The 21,088-nt window shown below is 46.6% G+C and overlaps 1 protein-coding gene across 1 annotated transcript; it reads left to right on the top strand.

The window, feature by feature from the left end:
• Positions 1-1,572: 1,572 nt before the first annotated feature.
• On the top strand, positions 1,573-19,158 carry MYO1A (myosin IA). Its single transcript, XM_044677622.1, has 27 exons — positions 1,573-1,686; positions 1,881-1,996; positions 2,353-2,447; positions 2,913-3,017; positions 3,128-3,174; positions 3,377-3,440; positions 3,636-3,734; positions 4,091-4,194; positions 4,414-4,561; positions 6,226-6,344; positions 6,438-6,524; positions 6,759-6,824; positions 8,748-8,852; positions 10,604-10,666; positions 10,988-11,188; positions 11,497-11,723; positions 12,552-12,752; positions 13,006-13,099; positions 13,331-13,480; positions 13,654-13,722; positions 15,441-15,515; positions 17,031-17,162; positions 17,314-17,420; positions 17,584-17,716; positions 18,043-18,195; positions 18,361-18,488; positions 18,855-19,158. The coding sequence occupies exons 1-27, from the start codon at positions 1,573-1,575 to the stop codon at positions 18,979-18,981; spliced, it is 3,129 nt and encodes a 1,042-aa protein (XP_044533557.1). The 3' UTR covers positions 18,982-19,158.
• Positions 19,159-21,088: the final 1,930 nt, after the last annotated feature.

Below are 21,088 nucleotides of genomic sequence, written 5' to 3' on the forward strand. Positions count from 1 at the left end.
CTGGCTGGAGGCATACAGGGAAAGAAGCGGAGAGTGGAGGAGCTGAAGAGAACAGCCTCCCAGTCTTGGCCATCTGGTGGGCTTCCACCCAACCCATCCCTCTACCATGGACAGCTCCTACTAGAGGAGTTCTATCTTTGCTCTCTTTGAGCTCTCTGGAGCAATCGTGTCTGGCATTCCGGCTCCTGCTGCCTTCTAAAGGATCACCACCACTGCCATAGTCTTGTTCCAGCCTCAGGTGAGTTCTGTTCCCCTCCTGTCCTCACTCTCCACTTCCCAACCAGCTGAGTCTAGCTGATTCTTTGCCCTGGAGTTTGATGGACTTTCGAACAGTGACTCTGAACAAGGCTCTCCTAAAACCTTTCCAAGGGAGTGTCTCTTCCCTTCCCCTTTCTTTGCCACCAACCCCTCCAGCCCACAGCTACTCCTTCAGCTGCTTTCCTTCTCTGGGACCCCTGGCGGAGGAAGACAGGTGAAGAAGAGTGGCTCTTTCCACCTCCCGCCAGGGATCCTCCTTCTTGTTCCACTTTCCACTGCCGAGAGTGTCAGAGGAGAAGCCAAAAAAGGACAAATGATGTTGCCCTTTTTCTGGAGGAGTGGGGGTTGGGAGGGGTACAGAGGCTGTAGAAGAAATATTAACCACTCTGCCGATGCCTTATCTCCCCTGTCCTGGGGCACCACCCCTGTCTCCTTGAGGACACTTCACCCTGGGAGTTCTTTCATGTGCCCACTGCGTGGAGGGCGATCAGACACAGCTCGGGAACTATCATCTCCCAATCAAATTCCTTAGAGAACTCTCCCCCCCCCCCCCCCCCCCCCTATCTTTGTGTTCCCTCCTCCACCATACATACCGCACTCGCGCTACGGAAAAAGGCTGGGTGTGTCCCTGTGGGCCAGAGTCCAAGCCGGAAGGTTGTGGGGATGGACAGAAACTATGTACGACCCACAGGTTTAAAACAGGTGTAGAAGTTCAGGTCCATCCACAGACCCAGGGGTTTTCTTTGGGCCTAGGCAGATTAGTGTGTTCCTTTCTTGCCCCTTTTGGGGAAAGGTACCAATTGCTTCTTGGACAATTCTATTTCTCAACCTGTCCCCTCACTGGATCCTCCTTTGAAAATATATGCAAATAGAAACAAGAAGGGGTGAGGTTGAGGGAAGGGCACCATTCAAAGAGGTAAATGCCTGGACTTGGCTAAAGAGATCTTCCCCTGAATGGTCAGTGGGTTTGGATTTTGGCCATGGTCTCAATGGAGGAGACAAGGAGCTTTGCAGTCCTACCTACCCTGGGACTGGCCAAGGACATGCCAATTCACCCTTCTCTGACCCCTTAGTCTCTATCACCATCCAGTTCTTTCTCCTAATGGCCCAATGGGAGAGGCACCCTTGAGCTTCTTTTTGGGGCCTTCAGTGGAAGTTTGTTCATGGAGGAAGGGTCTCCCTTGGATTCTTTTACACTCTACCCCCATAAAAACTCTAATCGTGCCTTGGAGCTGAGAAGTTCCCACCAACCCATCTTACTCTTCTTTACCATTCCTCCTACCCTACCCAGGTTCTACACCTCTCCCTAGAAAGATGTCTTTACTAGAGGGTTCAGTGGGGGTAGGAGACATGGTCCTTCTGGAACCCCTGAATGAAGAGTCTTTACTCAAGAACCTTGACAAACGATTTCAACACAAAGAGATTTATGTAAGTACAAGAACTCACCTTCCTACTCCCACCATGGCAGAGTTAGAGATGGTCAGGAGCTTTGGGATAATCTCTAAGTTCTGTAGAAGAAAGTCAAGGATGGAGTTGGACTTTCATGGAGGAAGATGACTGGAACACTGGCCAAGGGACGATATCACTCAGGTTCACTCAGCTTTCCTTTTCCCATACTCCAGACCTACATTGGGAATGTGGTGGTCTCCGTGAATCCCTACCAACAGCTGCCCATCTATGGCCCAGAGTTCATTGATAAGTACAAGGAATACAACTTCTATGAGCTCAAGCCACACATGTAAGAAACTCTGTGTGTGTGTGTGTGTGTGTGTGTGTGTGTGTGTGTGTGTGTGTGTGTAGGGGAGGGGAGAAACCCCTTCTCTAGGCCCCAAATAATTCCAGCTTCTTAACTTGTCCTCATCCATTGTCCTCCCTTGGTTAATTCTTTTCTTCCATTTCTACCTTGGTTTTCCATGGCCTTTGACCCATGAGAACTCCCCTGGGTCCCTTGATGTTGATACATTTAATTTCATCACCACCTCTTACCTCCAAACAATCCATGAGGCTAAGCTGGAAGATGGGAAGTAAGTGAGAGGTGTTCACTTGGCTGTAGAACATCGCCTGCTTAACTAGCATCCTGCTCTCCATTCCTAGCTATGCATTGGCAAATGAAGCATATCAATCACTGAAGGATCATGACAGAGATCAATGCATCCTCATCACTGGAGAGAGTGGCTCTGGGAAAACTGGTGAGAGGCAGACCAGAAGAATCCCTAAAAGCCCTTTCCCAATGTCTTCTAGTTTTCATCTCCATCCTTTATTATCCTCTAAGCCAGGGGTCGGCAACTTATGGCTCTCGAGCCATATCTGGCTCCACCTCCCAACCAGTCAGTCCAGGCAGAGCCCCAGGATGTGCCCCAGGGGGCCCTTTAGCCCCCCACCCCCACCACATATTCCAGCACCTTCTGCCTCCATCCTCCTTCTTCCGCAGGCGTTTATGGCTCTCACAGCCAAAAAGGTTGCCAACCGTTGCTCTAAGCCATGCTTACTTCACATTTCCAAGGGACAAACCTTAGCAAGAGAGATTTGAAATGGACGTTGGGAAAGGCTCTGTGTTGGGGAAAGAGATTCTGAAAGTGAATGGGGGAAATGTGGCTGATGAGAGAAATGGAAGATTCTGAATGGAGATCATGGAGGCTTTTTCTTTGGAACAGAGGCCAGCAAGTTGGTGATGTCATATGTGGCCGCTGTGTGTGAGAAGGGAGAGCAGGTGAATTCAGTGAAAGAACAGCTATTGCAATCGAACCCTGTGCTGGAGGGTAAGATACCATCCTCCCACCCTTCACCTCAGTCTATCCCATCTTCCCTCCATAGTGCTCTGCCCATCATTACTGTGGGCTTTATCTGTTCTCTTCCCACATCTCTGCAGCTTTTGGCAATGCCAAGACAATCCGAAACGACAACTCCTCCAGATTTGTAAGTGAAACTTTGGATGGCCCTGTAGGGGAGGTTCTGGCTTTGGGGAGAATGGGTGGGATAAAACATCTGGGCTGCTAAAACAAGGTCGTAGATGTGGGGATCCCAATGACCTCTTCAGGTTATTGCCCTGACCCATGAATCCTCTGCTGTACATGGGAAGAAGTGCTTTTTCTCTTGGATCTCTTTCCCTTACTCTTAGGGCAAATATATGGACATTGAATTTGACTTTAAAGGCTCCCCCCTTGGTGGTGTCATCACAAATTGTAAGTACTTCACCACTTCCATTTATCCCATCATCTTAATGCATTCCCTTCCCCCTTCCCTGTCCCTGCAACAGCAGAGAGAGGAGAAGTTTCCCAAATTCCATGGAAACCCAGAGATGGGGGGGAATCATGAAAAGGGCCAAAATATTTCCAATATGGGGAAGATTCTTCTCAGGACATCATTATCTACTCCAGATCTGTTGGAAAAATCCCGGGTAGTGAAGCATGTTAAAGGAGAGAGGAACTTCCATATCTTCTACCAACTGCTAGAGGGGGCAGATGCCCAGTTGCTGAGTATGTACCTACCTCTGACTCCCCAACACAACCTTTTTCCTGACTCTCTGGGTTCTTCTGGGGAACACACCTCATTGAACAACCTAGGTCTTCCCAGACTCAGAACCTGGATTCTTCTCCTTTTATTACCTAAATTGCATCTATCCTAGACCAACATGACCATTCATGACCCTTTTCCCACTAGATCTTGGAAAGGTGTTGAAGATTATGACATATTGCAGCCCTTCCTTATTTCTTACCTAACACTGTCCAGGAGTGGGAGGTGCAGAGATTAAGCTAAGAGATAAAAGGAATTAAGGCTGAGCATTGGGGCTAAGGAATAAGCTAACTCTTTCCCCACTAACTCTTATTTCCAGAGGCACTGAAGCTGGAAAAAAATGTGAGCTGCTACTCATATTTGAACTTTGAGGCTTCCAGGGTAGATGGGATGGATGATGCAGCCAACTTCAGAGCTGTGCAGGTGAGGAAATGGGAAGACGAGGAAATGGGAAGACTGCAGGTGTAACTGGGCAAATTTTGCCTCTCAACTCATCTCTTCCAGTCCAGTTCTTTCTTTCTGAGAAGTGGGGAGGAGGGAGGATCCCATGTGCAAGGTGCCAAGAAGGGGAGTGTGGGGATACAGGATGGGATAATTGAGTAGGGGTCATTATCAGGGTCTGATATCTATTTTCTCTCTAAGAATGCCATGAACATCATTGGGTTCTCCTCTGAGGAGATCCAGAAGATTCTTGAAGTGATAGCCATAGTGCTAAAGCTGGGAAATGTGGAGGTGGGAGATGAATTTCAAGCCAATGGGGTGCCAGGGAGCAGTATTCAAAATGAAAAAGGTAATATTGCCCAAGCTGGAATCTGCTCTGCAACACTCACATTTTCCTCCTTTGGATGACTTTCTTTCTTTTGGCTATATTCTAACTTCAAGCTAGTTCTACTCTGCCTCATCCTGACCCACTGGAGCACTGACAGCATCTGTGATTGGAAATATCGGTGTATTCCCATATGACTTCAGGGACAGGTTCCAAAAACATCCCTTTTCCTCCTAAGGGAGATTTCCCCCTTCTCTCTCTGTCTCTATCTCTGTCTCTGTCTGTCTCTGTCTCTCTGTCTCTGTCTCTCTGTCTCTCTCTGTCTCTGTCTCTCTCTCTCTTCCTACCAGTTAGTTCCTGGTTAGTCCCAGAACCTTCACTGAAGAAAAATCCCCTTTGATTCATCTTACCCACACTTAGATGATGATGCTCCCTTTTACAATGATGATTAGGGCTTAAGTTTGCAAGGAATATCATTTTAGATTGCAGCTTGAGCTCCTTTCCTTTTGGGAATATGTTATTCCATTCCCTTTTGCATTTTCTCATGAATATGGAATAATCCTGAGTTGCTCAGTTTCTAAGATATTTCTCTTGGCTGCTTGCAAAATTTGTTGTTTGTCATTGAAATTGTTAAATATAACCTTTATGTATCTTGGAGTTTGAAATGTATATTTGTTTTTCCCTGGAGAAAATCTGTATTTATTCTCTATTGGTGCTTTGTTTTCCATATACAGAAGTTATGGGCAGTTTTCTTGCATTTTTTCTGCACTATAATGTTTAAAGTTGGTTTTTTTGGTCATGTTCTTCTGGGAGACATCATCTTTAAGTTAACTTTTAAATTCCTGTCTTTGAAGTCAATCACTTAAGCTTTGATGGAGATCTTATGTTCTTGATATTGTTGTCTTTTGCTTTTTCTTCTGACATTTTCCACTACAGCATTTTTGTGCTAAAATCTGTTCATCTTTCACTTCTTTAGAGAAACTCTCCATTATAGATTCAATTTTTCCCCCTAATCCACAAATTGAGTTTTTAAATTCTGCATTGAGAGAACTAAATATTTAGCTGTATTCATTTTTAATTTCTTCTATTATGGATTTTCTTTCTATTTTGAGTTATTCTGGAGTTTTAGAATCACTTTTCTATGCTTTTTTGGAAGTCTATATTACATTAAACTACACTTTTCTGTATCTTAGAATGTTTCTTAAGAGAACTTTGTCATTGCTTTAATAATTATGATAGCTTATTTATGCATCTATAATTGTTTGTTATGGTTCGCAAAACACTTTACAGATACTATTTCATTTGATCCTCACAACAACTCTGTAGAGTATATATCATTATTATCCCCATTTTACAGATGAGGAAACTGGAACTTTGGGAAATTAAGTGACTTATCCAGAGTTACATAACTAACAAATTTCTGAAGGAAAATCCAGACTCAAACAGATTCTGTCCAGATTGTCTTTGCTCATCTTTTTAAATTAATTTTCTTGCTCTTTCTGTTTGTACTGATGGGCTTTTATTGATTTTTCCATGAAATCTTTAGTTTCTAAAAATATTAAATTAAATATTAAGAAATAAATGAATTAAATTGAATATTCCCTTGTCATTCACTTTCTGACTTCTTCTCTTCTGGAGAGTGGGAGATACAGTTGTCTCAGCCTCTTGACATGGAGTCTCATTTTTAGTTCTCAAGGAGATTTCAGATCTCATGGGACTGCAAGTAGAGGGGCTAGAGAGAGCCCTGTGCTCCCGGACCATGGAAACAAAGCAAGAGAAAGTGGTCACTACATTGAACAAAATTCAGGTGAGAGGGAGGGGAGAGGTCTGACTTCTTGGAAGATGCTTTGAAGCCTCATCATCCTGAACTGAGACTCATCTGACCTGGGGACTTTCACAGGCATGCTATGCCCGAGATGCTCTGGCCAAGAACATCTACAGCCGTCTCTTCAGTTGGATAGTGAATAGAATCAATGAAAACATCAAGGTGACAGAAATCTCACTGCTCTCCATCTCATGACTTACCCAGCCCTCTAACCCCTCCTCTAGAGTGCAGAGAAAAGGGAATAAGAATCTTTCAAGTTTCTTGTTCACCTCTATCCCTGCCTACTTTTCACCTTCATGATTTTATTTCCTTCCTCCACCTTCTTTCCTATGAATCTTTTGGGCTTATAAATATGTGGTTCTGGCTATGTAAGTCTATCTCCCATTCTCCTTTCAGGTGAGTGATTCAACCAAGAAGAAGGTCATGGGTGTCCTGGATATCTATGGCTTTGAAATACTAGAGGTGAGTTGTGTGTGTGTGTGTGTGTGTGTGTGTGTGTGTGTGTGTGTGTGTGTGTGTTTCCATTTCCTCCATTAATGTTTGTTGACTGACTGATATGTGCATTGACTTCCTGGGATGAGTCAATAGTCAATAAACATTTCTTAAGTATTTACTATGTGCTTTGCTAAGTACTACCACTAAGTGCCACCACTACCCATGTCTGTCTAACCAGTTGCCAGATTTTATCTATTCTCCCTCTACAAAATCTCTGTCCTTGGTCTCAGCCACCACCCTAGTTCAAACCTTCATTACATCTCAACTAAATTATACCAATAGCCTCCTAATTGATGTTCCTCCTGGTTTTCTCCCTCTCCAATCCATTTTCCACATAGATACCAAAATAATCTCCCTAAAGCTCAGGTTTGACCATGTCATTCTCTTGCTCAGGAATCCCAAGTGCTCCCTATTGCCTCTAAAATAAACAGCAAACTTCTCTGCCTGGAATTTTATAGCTTTTCTCAATCTACTTTCCCCCTCACATTACTCCCTTTTGCATACTCTGTATTTCAGACAGACTAGAATTCATTAGCTTCTTTAAAAAAATTTTTTTTGTTTAAAGTCAGAATTTTGTTTGTAGTCATTTCAGTTGAGTCTTCAGTTGTGATTTGTGAGTCTTCAGTGGTGATCCCATTTGATGTTTGGCAAAAATATTGGAGTGGTTTGCCATTTCCTTCTTCAGTTCATTTTACAGATGAGGAAACTGGGGCAGACAGGGTGAAGTGACTTGCCTAAGGTCACACTAACTAATAAGTGCCTGAGGCCAAATGAAAAGGAGCTTTCCTGACTCCAGTTCTGGCACTCTCTCCACTTCCATTAATTTCTTTTTATGTGTTGGCGCCCCTGTTAAACTGAGCTTCTTGAGGGCAGGGACTGTCTTATATTTTTCTTTGTATCTCCAACACTTAGCATGGTGGCCAACACATAGTAGGTGCTTAATAAAGGTTTATTGATTCTGATTCTTCTGTCCCCCAAACTTGACATTCCTTATTAGCCCCTGCTTTTTTATAGAGGCATCCCTGAAATGCCCTCCAACCTCTCCTCCACCCTTAGGATTCCTGGGTTCACTTAAGGTTCATCTCAAGTTCTGCTTGCCTTTTGGGAGTCCCTTCCTACTGCCCTCTTTCCCTCCTCAAATCATCGTGCATGCACTCATTTGTTTTCCTGGATTCACATCCTGCCTTGGTGGCTTGTCAGCTAGATTTTGACCTTGGACAAATTGCTTAGCTTCTCTGGACCTCAGTTTTCTCAAATGTAAAAATGAAGGGGTAGGGGGGTACCTAGATGGCTCTGTGGATTGAGAGCCAGGCCTAGAGATGGGAGGTTTGGGGCTCAAATCAGGAAGACACTTCCTCTGTGACCCTGGACAAGTCACCCCATTGCCTAGCCCTTACTGCTCTTCTGCCTTGGAGCCAATACACAGAGGGAAAGTAGGTGTTTTTTTAAGTGTCTGGATCAGGAGCAAGTAGGTGGCCTATTGGATAGAACACCATGCCTGGAGTTGGGAGGACATGAGTTTAGATTTGGCCTCAGACACTTCCTAGCCGTGCAACTCTGAGCAAGTCACTTAACCCCATTTGCTTAGCCTTTCCCCTTCTGTCTTAAAATTGTTACTAAGATAGAATGTAAATTTATTTTAAAAAATGCAGGGGTTGGACTAACTACCCTCTGAACTCTCCAAACGCTCTAAATCCGGCGTAGCATCTCGCCAAGTCTAAGGGAAGCTCCTTGAGGGCAGGTACCATGACTGGTTTTTAGTCTTTGGACAAAAGATACCTTGCTCATAGTGGGAACGTAACAGGTGCTTGTTGGCTTGGATCAGACTGATTGGAAGGGAGATGCTGGTCCATTCCTCTTTAACCCACGTATTCGAATCTCTCCATCCAGAATAACAGCTTTGAGCAGTTCGTGATTAACTATTGTAATGAGAAGTTACAGCAGGTGTTCATAGAAATGACACTGAAGGAGGAACAGGAAGAATACTTGAAAGAGGTAACTATCCTCACACAGACACAGACACACACACACACACACACACACACACTCCTACATCCCCCTGCCTCTCCGCCATGTCCTAGACACTCATCTCTGGTCGGGACCCCACTCAGCTTCATCCAGGACCCATGGGGCTCCCAGTCCCCATGCTGACCGCTGTGTCAGCCAGACGGACATTTATGAAGCACCTACTGGGTAGGAGACATTGGGCTTAGCCTGGGAATACGATGAAAGGCTAAAAGACAGGACCTGCCCTTGAAGAGCTCCCTCATTCACCTCCCCACCACCCAGTCACCCAGTCTCACTTCCAGCTCAAGTAGGAGGTAGAATTGAACAAGACTTAGATGAATGCTTAGCTTGACCCTCAGGAGCATGGGATGGGGAGCAAGGGAGGCCCTGAGAGTTGGGCTTTGGTCTCCAGTGGTCTTTCTTCATCTCTCTTCTGCCCAGTCCTACCTTCTAGAGCAGTGATTCCCAAAGTGGGTGCCACCGCCCCCTGGTGGGTGCTGCAGTGATCCAGGGAGGTGGTGATGGCCACACTCTTTTTGTATTACATTCTATTCTGCGTTCAATAAATAGTTTCATAATTTCCAGGGGGCACTAAGTAATATTTTTTCTGGAAAGGGGGTGGTAGGCCAAAAAAGTTTGGGCAGCTAGGTAGATTGAGAGCCAGTCCTGGGTTCAAATCTGGCCTCTGTAGAACCAATATGTAATATTGACTCTAAGATGGAAGATAAAGGTTAAAAAATAAAAATAAAAATAAAAAGAGAAACTCTCACTGTCCACCCTAATAGCTGCTTGTCTTCCTGACACTTGTCCAGGTTACATTGCCCAATCCTGGGCCATCTTGCCCTCCAGGGCTTTACAGTCAAAGTATTTAACTACCAGCTCGGTTGTGAACTCCCGTTGAATTTCTCATTAATGATATTTCAGACAGTAACGAGGTGTTGCGGGGTTTTTATTGGTTGGTTGAGGGGGTGGGAAGAGGACAGAGATCCCTTCTCTTAAATACAACCCCTCTCAGTTTATTCCATAGCCCAGTGGATTTAACTTGCTTTAGATTTGTGTGTGTGATTTGTATATTGTCACAACACTGAACTTTCAACAACTGGAGGGAAAATTGTCCAACCTCTTGATCAAGGACTCTCCACCCAGAAATTACGCTCCTTCCCCATCCCTCTTCCCCTTCCCCTTCCTCTCCATCCCCTCCATTTCAGAGCTCTCACAATCCCAGTCCAGCTTCCTTCCCAAGACATATTCTTCCTCTCCATAAGCCTACCTCTTCTTCCGGCTCCCCTTCTCTCTCCCCATGCTCCCATGTCACCATCCCTCCATTCAAATATTCTCAACCAGTCACCAATTGGGGTGGGAGCAGTGACCCAACTGAAGATTTTCCTCCACTTTGAGGGACCCTGACCTTTATTTCAGACAGCTAGGTGGCCCGGTGGATAGAGTGCCAGGCGTGAAGTCAGGAAGACCCATCTTCCAGAGTTCAAATCAGGCCTCAGGCACTTGCTAATGGTGTGACCCTGGGCAAGTCACTTAACCTTGTTTGCCTCAGTTCCTTATCTGTAAGATGAGATGGAGAAGGAAATGGCAAACCAGTCCAGTGTCTCTGCCAAGAAAACTCCAAATGGGGTCAAGAAGAGTTGGGCGCATTTGAGCACATCTTTATGTGGTGGGGTTTGAGTATCAGTTGGCTTTCATTGGGCCATTCCTCTGACTCACCTTGAACCTTTCTGCCCTAGGGTATACCTTGGGTGAAGATTGACTATTTTGATAATGGCATCATCTGCAACCTCATCGAGCATGTGAGAAACTCTTCCCCTTCCCACCATGTTGGAATCCTCAGGAAAAATAGGATCCATCCTAAGCCACCTATTCTCACCCTCAACCAGGGAAGGGAGGAAAGGAGGGGAAGAAGGGGGCTTTGGAAGCCCTGAGTCCACGGGTTGGAGTTTCCATGTTTTGTGGGTCCGGGATACAGTTGTCTTTGGTTTTAGGGGGCAGATGATCCTTTTCCCATTCCCTGGAAAGGAAAAGAGGGAATAAACATTTTTTAACCCTATCCGATGTGCTAAGGACTTAACACATAGTCTCCCCCTTTGATCCTTTACAACCAACCCTCCCAGCATCAGCAAGGTATTCTGGCCATGCTGGATGAAGAGTGTCTTCGGCCTGGCGTGGTCAGCGATTCCACCTTCCTGGCAAAGCTGAATCAGGTGTTCTGCAAACACAATTACTACGAGAGCCGGGTCACCCAGAACGCCCAGCGCCAACACGACCCCAGCATGGGCCTTAGCTGCTTCCGAATCCGACACTATGCGGGCAAGGTAAGCGGAGCGGAAGGTGGAGGGCCGAGGCTAGAAGGGAATTCCGCCATGGTTGGGCCATGAGTTGGATGGAGAAGCCAGAGAGTAGGCAGAAGCTGAGAGATGGGGCCTGGGGACAAGGAAGGAGCAGATGAGTAGGGGGGAAATTTGAGGAACAAGAGATACGGTGCAAGAGAGCGTTGGAGAATTGAAGTCAAGGAAGGCAAAGTCCCTTGTAGAATAGGGACTAAAGCTGGAGCCTGGGGAAAGCTGAGGAGTGGGGCGCTCAGAGGCGAAGACTGGGCTCTAACTAACTCTCCTCCCACCAGGTGATGTACAATGTGGATGGTTTCTTGGACAAGAACAATGACCTGCTCTTCCGAGACCTGTCTCAGGCTCTGTGGGCTTCCAAGCATTCCCTGCTTCGGAGCCTGTTCCCCGAGGGGGACCCCAAACAAGCCTCCCTTAAACGACCCCCCACAGCTGGAACCCAGTTCAAGAACTCTATAGCCACCCTCATGAAGAACTTGTATTCCAAGAACCCCAACTATATTAGGTGACATCCTTTGTTTATAGCACTGTATATATACTATTATGTATGTAATATATACATATATATATATTATAACCTGCTGTAGACATGTTAAGGTCATGGGGATTATAGGCTCAGAGATTTAGAGCTGGAGGCCACCCAGTCCAACTCCCTCTTGTGGGATCAAACCTTGGCTCTATTATCTGCGACATCCCAGGTAGCCACTCTGACCTTCTTGATCTTGATTTCTTCAGCCTCCTTCAGGGAATGGTCATAAAAGTTAACATGTTTTTAACCCCTCCCTCCTTCCCTCCCTCCCTCCCTTATTTTCTGTCTTAGTATCAATTCTAAGGCAGAAAACTGGCAAGGACTTGGCAGTCGGGGTTAGGTGACTTGCCCAGGATCATACAGAAAGTACCAGAGGCCACATTTGAACCCAGGTCCTCTTGACTCCAGGTCTGGCACTCTATCCACAGTGCCACCTAGCTGTCCCATGAGCTAATGTTATTAAAGCACAGCATATCTAAATACCAGATAACACACTCAAAATGAAAGCCCTGACGGGGTGGGAACAAACCATTTTCCATCCTCACACAGTGTTCATGGAAGAAGGAGGAGGAGGAAAAGGAGAAAAGGTTAAGGAGGTTAGAGAAGGTGGAAGAAGGTTTTGATGCCAAGGAGGGTTTCCCAATGGGAGTGAAATGGGGGGGGGCAAATACTCCATCCCCCTAAATCTCTCAGTCCTGGGAGTGGCAGAGGGGCATGGGGAAATCTGGGAAGGTCGTGGTCTCTGTAGGTCGGAGGGGGACCCTGCCTGTAGAGATGCCTGCCCTGAACCGTCCCTTCCCTCAGGTGCATCAAGCCAAATGAGCATCAGCAACGGGGGCTCTTCTCATCTGAACTAGTGAATACCCAGGCCCGCTACCTGGGGCTGCTGGAGAATGTTCGGGTGCGAAGGGCTGGCTATGCCTACCGACAGGTTTACGGCGTCTTCTTGGAGAGATACCGGATGCTGGGTCAGAGCACTTGGCCCCACTGGCGTGGCCCGGCCAGGTAACAGGGGAAAGGACTAAGGATGGGATCCAAGGGAAGATCCGGGTGTTAGAGGCTGAGAACCAAAAGGAGAAACAAGGACTCCGTTTTCAGACCACAAGCTTCTAAATATGGCGGTGGTGGAGCTGTTTAGTTCTACGGTCGGGATGAGCCCCTTTGGGTATCTGGGGTCCTCTCTGTGTCTGCGTGGTAGAACGCCTCTGGATGGGACATGCTCCCCTCCCATGTCTAACCACCTGGTTCTCTCATATAGGGAGGGAGTAGAAAAGCTTCTGGGAGAACTCAGCTTGAGCTCTGAGGAGCTGGCCTTTGGTCGAACCAAGATCTTCATCCGTAGCCCCAAGACGGTGAGTGGGGATGAGGGAAGGGAAATAAAGCAAGGAAGGAAGCCAGAACGTGGCCTCTTTTGGGGGAGATTCCTAAGGGTTTGTGCATTCGTGGATGTGCAATTCGTGGATGTGCAATGGAAAGAAAATGGGAAGATCCCTTGGTGGAGGAAAGAACAAGACAGAGAAGAGGTACAGGCTGGTTCCCTAGTCCATCCCTCTTCCACTCCTTTCTTCTTCCTTCCCCCATAGCTTTTCTATCTAGAGGAGAAAAGGAGGATTCGAATACATCAGCTCGTGACACTCGTCCAGAAGATGTACCGAGGCTGGCGGTGCCGCACCAATTACCAGCTCATGCGCAAAAGTCAGATCCTCATTTCTTCCTGGTTTCGTGGCAACATGGTAGGAGTCACCCCATGGTAGGGCTTCTCCTAACACAAGCAACGTCCATTCCCCTGGGACCACATGGGAGGGAAGGATCCAGCCCTGGTAATGGTTGGGGAGGGTTAGGAGGAGAAAAGAGACTCTTCTGACATTCTTCTTTCTCCTTTCTCATCCCCCAATATTTTCTGCAGCAAAAAAAACGCTATGGGAAGATAAAAGCATCAACATTACTGATCCAGGCCTTTGTGAGAGGGTGGAAGGTAATAACCAAGGGATCCCGGGGATCTGGGCCCTATTCTGTCCCCCATTCTTGTCAGGGCCAAAGAAGAGTTAGAGGGGTGGCACGGAAAAGCAGAAACTATTCACCAACCCCGCATGACCGCAGATAAGGAAGGCTAGAATAATGAGCACATGTAGGTGTGTGCATGATCTGCCTTCTCATTCTCTACCCTCTGACCCCAACTCACTGAAAGGCTCTGAGAGGCCATCTAATCTCTCTTCCTTGTGATACAGTAATCTATCATTTCAGCCCGTCCTCTCTTACTCAGCCCTCTAAGGGGCTGAGGGAACAGAGAATCAATCAATAAGTATTTATTAACTATCTACTATGTGCCAGGCTCTATGCTAGGTGTCTCGGATGAAACAATGCCTCCTCAAAACAAACTTACACCCTAATGGGAAACAAGCATACTTAAAAATGTATTTGTTGTGATTGTTATTCAGTTATGTCCCAAGGACCATAGTTATCCATGGGGTTTTCTTGGGAAGTGTTTGCCATTTTCTTCTCTAGCGGATCCATAAACATGTATATAGCAGTATAAAATTAATGCACACACACAGAAAGTAGTTAAATACAAAGTAGTTATTTGGGAGGAGCATTGTGAAACTAAGAGCTGGGATCAGGAAAGATTTCTTGCAAAAGATGTTATCTGAGTTGCATCTTAGAAGAAGAGAGAGATTCTAGGTAGGATAAGAAGAGAGTGAAATGACTTCATATATATAATGGATATTGTATTTCTTGCCTTCTTGTTTGGGGAGGGAAAGATGGAGGAAGGAAGACAATTTGCAACTGAAAATACAATTGGAAAAAAAAGGAGCACATACTAGGTATCAGGGAACAACCATTGCAAGGGATTGGAGAGTGGAGAAGGAAGAAAGAACAGAGAGAAGACCAGTTGGCAAGATCACTGGGTAAAGGAGGGGAGTAACATCCAATGAGGTTGGAATTTTAAGTTGCACAGGTTTTGTTTAAACCTTTACCTTCTCTCTTAGAGCCAATATTGTGTATTGGTTCCAAGACAGAAGATGGTAAGGACTAGGCAATGGGGGTTAAATGACTTGCCCAGGGTCACCCAGCTAGGAAATGCCTGAGGGCAAATTTGAACATAGGACCTTGTGTCTCTTGGCATGGTTCTCTATCCATTGAGTCATCTAGCTGCCCCCTGTGCAGGGTTTTAAAAGCAAAATAGAGGAATTATATTTTATTCTAGAGGCAATAGGAATCCAATGGAGTTGGTTGAATAGGAGAGTCATAGTCAGATACGTGTTTAAGGCAAATTCCCTTGGCAGCTGTGTGTGTAGAATGGCCTGGGAGGCCAGGAGTCCCCCAATAATCTAGGTGCCAGCTAATGAGGGCCTGAACTAACAAAGAGAAATGAGTCAACCAGTGGAGTGAGGGAGAGTGAGAAATGGAGGACAATATCAAGTTTTCACTCCAGAGACACTGGCAGAGTGCAAGGAATTTTGACAAAAATTGGGGCAAAAATTGGAAGAGGGCAGATTGAAATATCCACCAAGCAGTGGATTATATGGGACCAAAAACCAAAAGAATGTGAACTTCTTGAGGGCAGGGATTGCCCATTGCCTTTGTATCCCCCAGTACATGGCCAAGTCCCTGTCATAGAGCACATCGTTTTGTGGAATGAAATTGAATTGAGAAACTCTTTACTTTCTTCTTTCCCTCCATCGATCCTGCCAGACCCGAAAGGAATATCGAAAATATTTCCGGTCAGGGGCAGCCTTGCATTTGTCAAACTTCATCTATCGGAGAATGGTGAGTGGATCAGAAGGGGGAACATAGGTCTAGGAGAAGAGAGAAAGCAGAGCTGAGAGAGTGGCAGAAAGCAGTCCCTGGAGTTTTCTTACAACAGATGTTGAGAGAGAAGTGTTGTAGTAGATGGGTGGGAAGGGAATGGAGGGCTCTGGATGGGATTATGAGAAAAACAGAGAACCGAACTTTTTCCAGAACCTTCTTGCTCCAGAAGGAGGAGGACAAGGGTGAGGAGAGTCAAGGGCAATGTTTTGGTTAGTGTGGAAGGTTCCAGGTAAATTCATGTCACAGGGGGAGACAGTGCTTCCTATCCTCAGGCTAAATAGCTTTTCAAAATTGAATCTGGATGCTAGTGAGCAAAGCACAACAGATGAAGGTCTAGCTAAACCAAACCTAAGAGAAGAACTAGCCTTAGTATGCCAGAAAACCACACAGGCCAGAGAGGAAAAAGGAAAAGGAATAAGACTTCTTGAGGGGAGGTACCAGATGGATAATCTCAACCAAAAAGGGCCAGGGGGGACGTCTCCCAAAGGGCTATGGACCCTCGATGTATAAAAGAGAATTAGACAGTAAAGTGTCTTCATCCTGCTTGAACCCAGAAGGGCAGAGGGTCCACTAAAGAGTGGGATACAGTGTGATTTGGACCCAAAGGGGGAAAACTGGGGTTCTACAGCATCTGGGAGACAGGATAGTGGACCCAAGGACTAGCCCAAGTCCTAAACTTGCATGCATGAAATGCATGAAATCAAGGCAGTTTGGTTTTCTCCCTCTTTGATTCAGGACTCCCATCTCCATTAACTCTTCCTTTTTGCAGTTTGGTATGTTCCAATTTATTTTCTCATACTCAATAAATACTTATTGACTGACTGATTCTACTTTCTTAGTAGTAGTAGGTGAAATAGGGAAAGGACTGGACCTGTGATTTCACTGATGTAGGGAATTTCTGGGTGAGGAAACTCTTTCACCCATGAAAATTGGCACCTTTTCTTCATTTTCCAGTCTTAGGAAGCTGCCTGGATCACTGAGACATGAAATATCTTTCCCAGGGACATTCAGTCAGTAGGTGTCAGGAACTTGAACCTTGGCCTTCTTGGCTTTAAGGCCTCTATTCATTAAGGCATCCTGTTAAAAAAAAAAAACCCCTTCAGCAGCTTGGGAGTGCCTGGGATCAAGGAATTTTCCCATAAATTGATCTGGAAAAGTGATTGGAGGAGGCAGGGTTGGCCCTACACTTTTAGTACCTGCAAATTTCCACCTTCAGAGCTAGAAAAGGGAAGTGAGGAATTTGGGATTCTCTCAACCACCCCTTTGCCCCAGCTTGAAAAGCATCCTGTTTCTTCTACCATCCCATCTTTGTTGTCCACATTCTCAAGCCGAAGATCTTTGGGAAAGAAGACCCACCATCTTTGTCATCCCTAGACTTGCCTGACCACTCTGAGGCTTTAGTCCTGCTTCAAGTTTGACTTCTGAGTTCAGATTCTTAATTTCTCACTCCCTTCTCCTGCCTTCCATCATCAGGCACAGAGATTCCTGTTGGGCCTAAAGGATAACCTGCCAACTAAGATCACCGACAACAGGTGGCCACCTCCTCCTTACAAATCCTTTACCCTGGCTAATCAGGAACTGAAGATCATTTACCACCAGTGGAAGGTGAGAAAACTGTTGCAGGGGCTAGGGGAGGCCTCTTTCCTTCCAATCTCATGTGTATATAAGAGTTCTCCTTTCCCTTCTTCCCCTCCAAAATCTCTGGTTCTGAACCCTCTCCATCAGTACTTCTGGGTCTCTGTTTCTCTCTGTCCAGTGCAAAAAGTATCGAGATCAGCTTTCCCCACAGAAGAGAGAGGTCCTGAAGGACAAACTCTGTGCCAGTGAATTGTTTAAAGGCAAAAAGGCTTCATATCCTGAAAGGTAAGGACACTGGAGTCTGGGGTGCATCAGCCACAGCCAGGAGATTTTCCAGGTAGACACAGCCCTATCTGACCCTGAAAGGGATGGGTAAATACTTGAGGAGAGAAAGAACTGGGGGAAGCCCAGAGCCACCTGCCCTCTCATGCCTTTTCTGTGTCCTTAGTGTCCCTGTGCCATTCCGAGGGGACTATGTGATGCTTCATGGGAAACCCAAGCTGCAACAGCTGCAGAAAGCTGGTGATGGGCCTGTGCTGATGGCTGACACTGTGAATAAAATCAACCGAGCTGATGGCAAGGTTTGAACCCTCAACCTCTATCCCTTGGAACTGTCCCACCCCCTACCACATAGCAGCTCTGTGTGGATTCTGGCTCTGAGGTAGAGGCCAAGTTCTCCTCATGGAGGGAGAATAGAATAAATGCAGGAGGGTCCTAGGCTAGCCAGTGACCAGTGATCCCAAGCAAGTTGCCATATTTCTGAGGCTCTGTTTCCTTGTCTGTCAAATTCTCCCAATAATCTTTACAAGCATAGGTTGCTAGGAGAAAGGCTTTATAAATTCTTAAACCACTTTAAAAATGAACCGTTACTTTTATCCTTTTCCCCCTATTCCTTCCCTCACCCCAGATGGTCCCAAGGATTCTCCTCCTGACCAAGAGTCATGTCATCCTTGCTGATGCCAAGGGCTCCAAAGTCAAGAGCGTCATTGGGCTGGAGAGCGTGGATGAGGTGTCTGTCAGCAGCCTTCAGAATGGACTCTTTGGCTTACACCTCAGTGAGGTACCCCCAGGGTGGCCATGACTCTCAGAGGTCAGGAAAAGGGGCAGGCGAGGAGAAGGAGGAGGAGGAGGAGAAGGAGAGGCAGCAGGGGCTGGGGCTGCCGTTATTTTTGTGACTCTCTCTCCATCATCTCTCTCTCTTCTTCTTCTCTTCCCACTCCCCAAGATCTCTTCAGTGGGCTCCAAGGGAGACTTCCTGCTGGTCAGTGAGCATGCCATCGAGTTGCTGACTAAACTCTACCAGGCTACACTGGATAAAATGAAGAGGCCACTACCAATTACTGTGACTGAAGAGTAAGGATCCTCAGTAGGGCCTGGGGAGGTCATAAGGAGGAAGCAATGGGTCACCATGACCTGGGAGTCATTAAAGGAGAAAGAGAGCTGGGCAGAACTCTCCCCTGTGGGTAAACAATGCTCTGGGAGCTTTCCTTCTTTCCTCCCACCCTGACAATTCATTGATTCATTCAAGCAGCATTTATTAAGGATCTACTATATGCTAAGCACGACTCTCCTAGTTGCTTTAGACTGCCTTCTGAGACATCTGGCAGCAGGGATTCATTCCCTGTGGAGAGGGAAGGGGCCTGGTCCAGGCAGGAAAGCACCCATGAGTGAGCTGGTCGGGGCACCAGCCTTTATTCCCACCCTTCATCTCGCCCCAAGGTTCACTGTCAAGTTCAAAGAAGGCGACCTGACTGTGAAGGTCATTCAGAGCCAGATGAACAAGGGGAGCAACAAGCTAAGCTGTAAGAAGAAGGGACACAACCAGTTGGAGGTGTTTGCACAATGAGGGGGCTGGAGAGCCATTAGCTCCTGTCTCCTGGAATGGCTCCTAGAAGCAACGTCATGGCCAGGAATTGGAGAAGAGAATGCGAGAAGGGAAAGTAGAGAAGACTCTTTAGATTCTCTCTGTCTTCTTTCTCCTCCAGGTCCACTTCCTGACCCTCTTTGGTTCCCAATAAAACATGTCGGCAATGGAAGGTCTGCTTATTTTGAGTGGGGGGGGGTGTCTCCAGGACCAGCCAGTTCTCCCCAGTTTCCTTCTCTAGTCCTAGGACCACCTGTCTCCCCTCTCCACTGTCTCCCCCACCCAAAAAATATCCCAAACAACTCATCTGGCTCCCTGGAGCCAGTAATATAGATGATGAGGGCAGGTTAGAAGGAAAATAGCTTTTTAGCTCTCTGCTGCTGAGCTTGATAATGTGGGAGAATAAAAGGAAGGAGGTGAGAGTCAGATTGCAGGTATCTCTTGGACTGACATATTAAATATGTTCCTGGAAGGCTGGGAATCCTGGTCCCAGAGAAATGCTGGAGCTCACAGAGATTCTATCTGGGAGGGGACCAGAGGAGAGAGGGCAGAGATGGGTTGAGGTGAACGTGGGAAGAAAATGCCCACCACCACCCCCCAGCAGCCAGGTGCCTCTTCATCCCTCTTAAAGCCCTCTCCTTGGCATTGGGCTGGACCACACCTGCCTCCCTAGCCTTTCACTCCCTCTTATCTCTGACCTCACCCTCCCACACACCCCCTGGATGCCACACTGATGCCAGACAATTATATTGCCAATCCATGTCCCACAGCTGGGGCCTGCAGCTGGTGGTACTCAGAGGGCGGGGGGGACTAACACTCTCTCTCCGCCAAGGCCACCCATTCATTTGGCTTTTCTCTTCCTGATAATGCCTTCTCATTGTCTCATTTTCTTTTTCAGCTTCTCTGCTTCAGTCTGTCTCCCTCTCTCTGCATCTCTCATCATCTGTCTTTAATAGTAACGTCTGATACTTAATATCGTACCTTTTCTTCACAGCCTTTTCCTAGGCATTATCTCCTTTACTCTGTTCCTTCTCATTTCAGTTCCACTCTGTCTCAGCCAACCAAATATTTATTCAGGTGCACACTCTCTGCTGTTTATGTCTCCATCTTGGCTATTGTTCATGTTTTTCAGGATAGCTTTACCTCTCTTAGTTTCCCCTCTATAACGATATCTTTCCACCCCCTCTCCATCCCTTCTCTCACTCCTTTCTTTCTAAGTCTACCTCGATGCCCACCATCCCTTGAGAGTGGGGTCCCTGCTTTTCCCAGATCCATCAGCAGTCAGCTCAGAGCCCCAGTTAATCAAGTTGGAAAAGATATGATTCATTTTTCATTTAACCTGGAAATGGATCTGACTCTCCCCGCACAGTGCTGCTCTGAGGGGCTCGTCTGGCTGAACCAGGACTGAGGCGGTTAGCTTTTCCCTGCCCTTTAGAGAGGCCATGGGATTTTCACTTCATCTCCTGGCTTGACCCAAGAGCTGTTTGTTCCCAGAGGCACAGGACAGTCTCACCCCAGGCCCCTGACACAGACTGTGAAGGCTCTAAAGAGTAAAAAGAGGATACACGACTATGGGGTAGGTTGCCCCCACCCCATTCCTCCTATAATCAGCATCATCTGTCTCTTCCTGTGCCCAGGGCCCAAATTGTCATCATTTTCTGGTGAAGTGTCTGTTCATTTTCCGAAGCAATTTCAGGAGAGGACACAACGGCTGCTCCCTCCTCCACTCCTTCTTCCCTCTCACCCTTGTTGCAGGCACAGAGTGGGGAGAGAGGCGCAGAGCTTGGAGGAGCCGTGGGTCCTTGACCCTCAGCCCCACTATCTCCATGCTCCAGCCCATAGTGGACCCCAAATCCAAGGATTAATGAATTTGAGGGAGTGGAAATTAGATCGCCCTTTCTTTCCCCTTCTGTCTTGCCCCTCCAGGCCCTCTCTCTTTGTCCTTTTTTCCCATGGATGGTTTTAAGTCTCTTCTGTCGGTGGAGAGAGATGTATTACTGAGTCATTCCTGCAATCCTCATTCTTTCATTCAATCATTTTCAGTCATGTCTGAGGATTAAATGGAAAGATATTTGTAATAGCATAGTGC

Source organism: Gracilinanus agilis, chromosome 5 (assembly GCF_016433145.1).
Source record: "Gracilinanus agilis isolate LMUSP501 chromosome 5, AgileGrace, whole genome shotgun sequence".
Lineage (NCBI taxonomy): Eukaryota > Metazoa > Chordata > Mammalia > Didelphimorphia > Didelphidae > Gracilinanus > Gracilinanus agilis.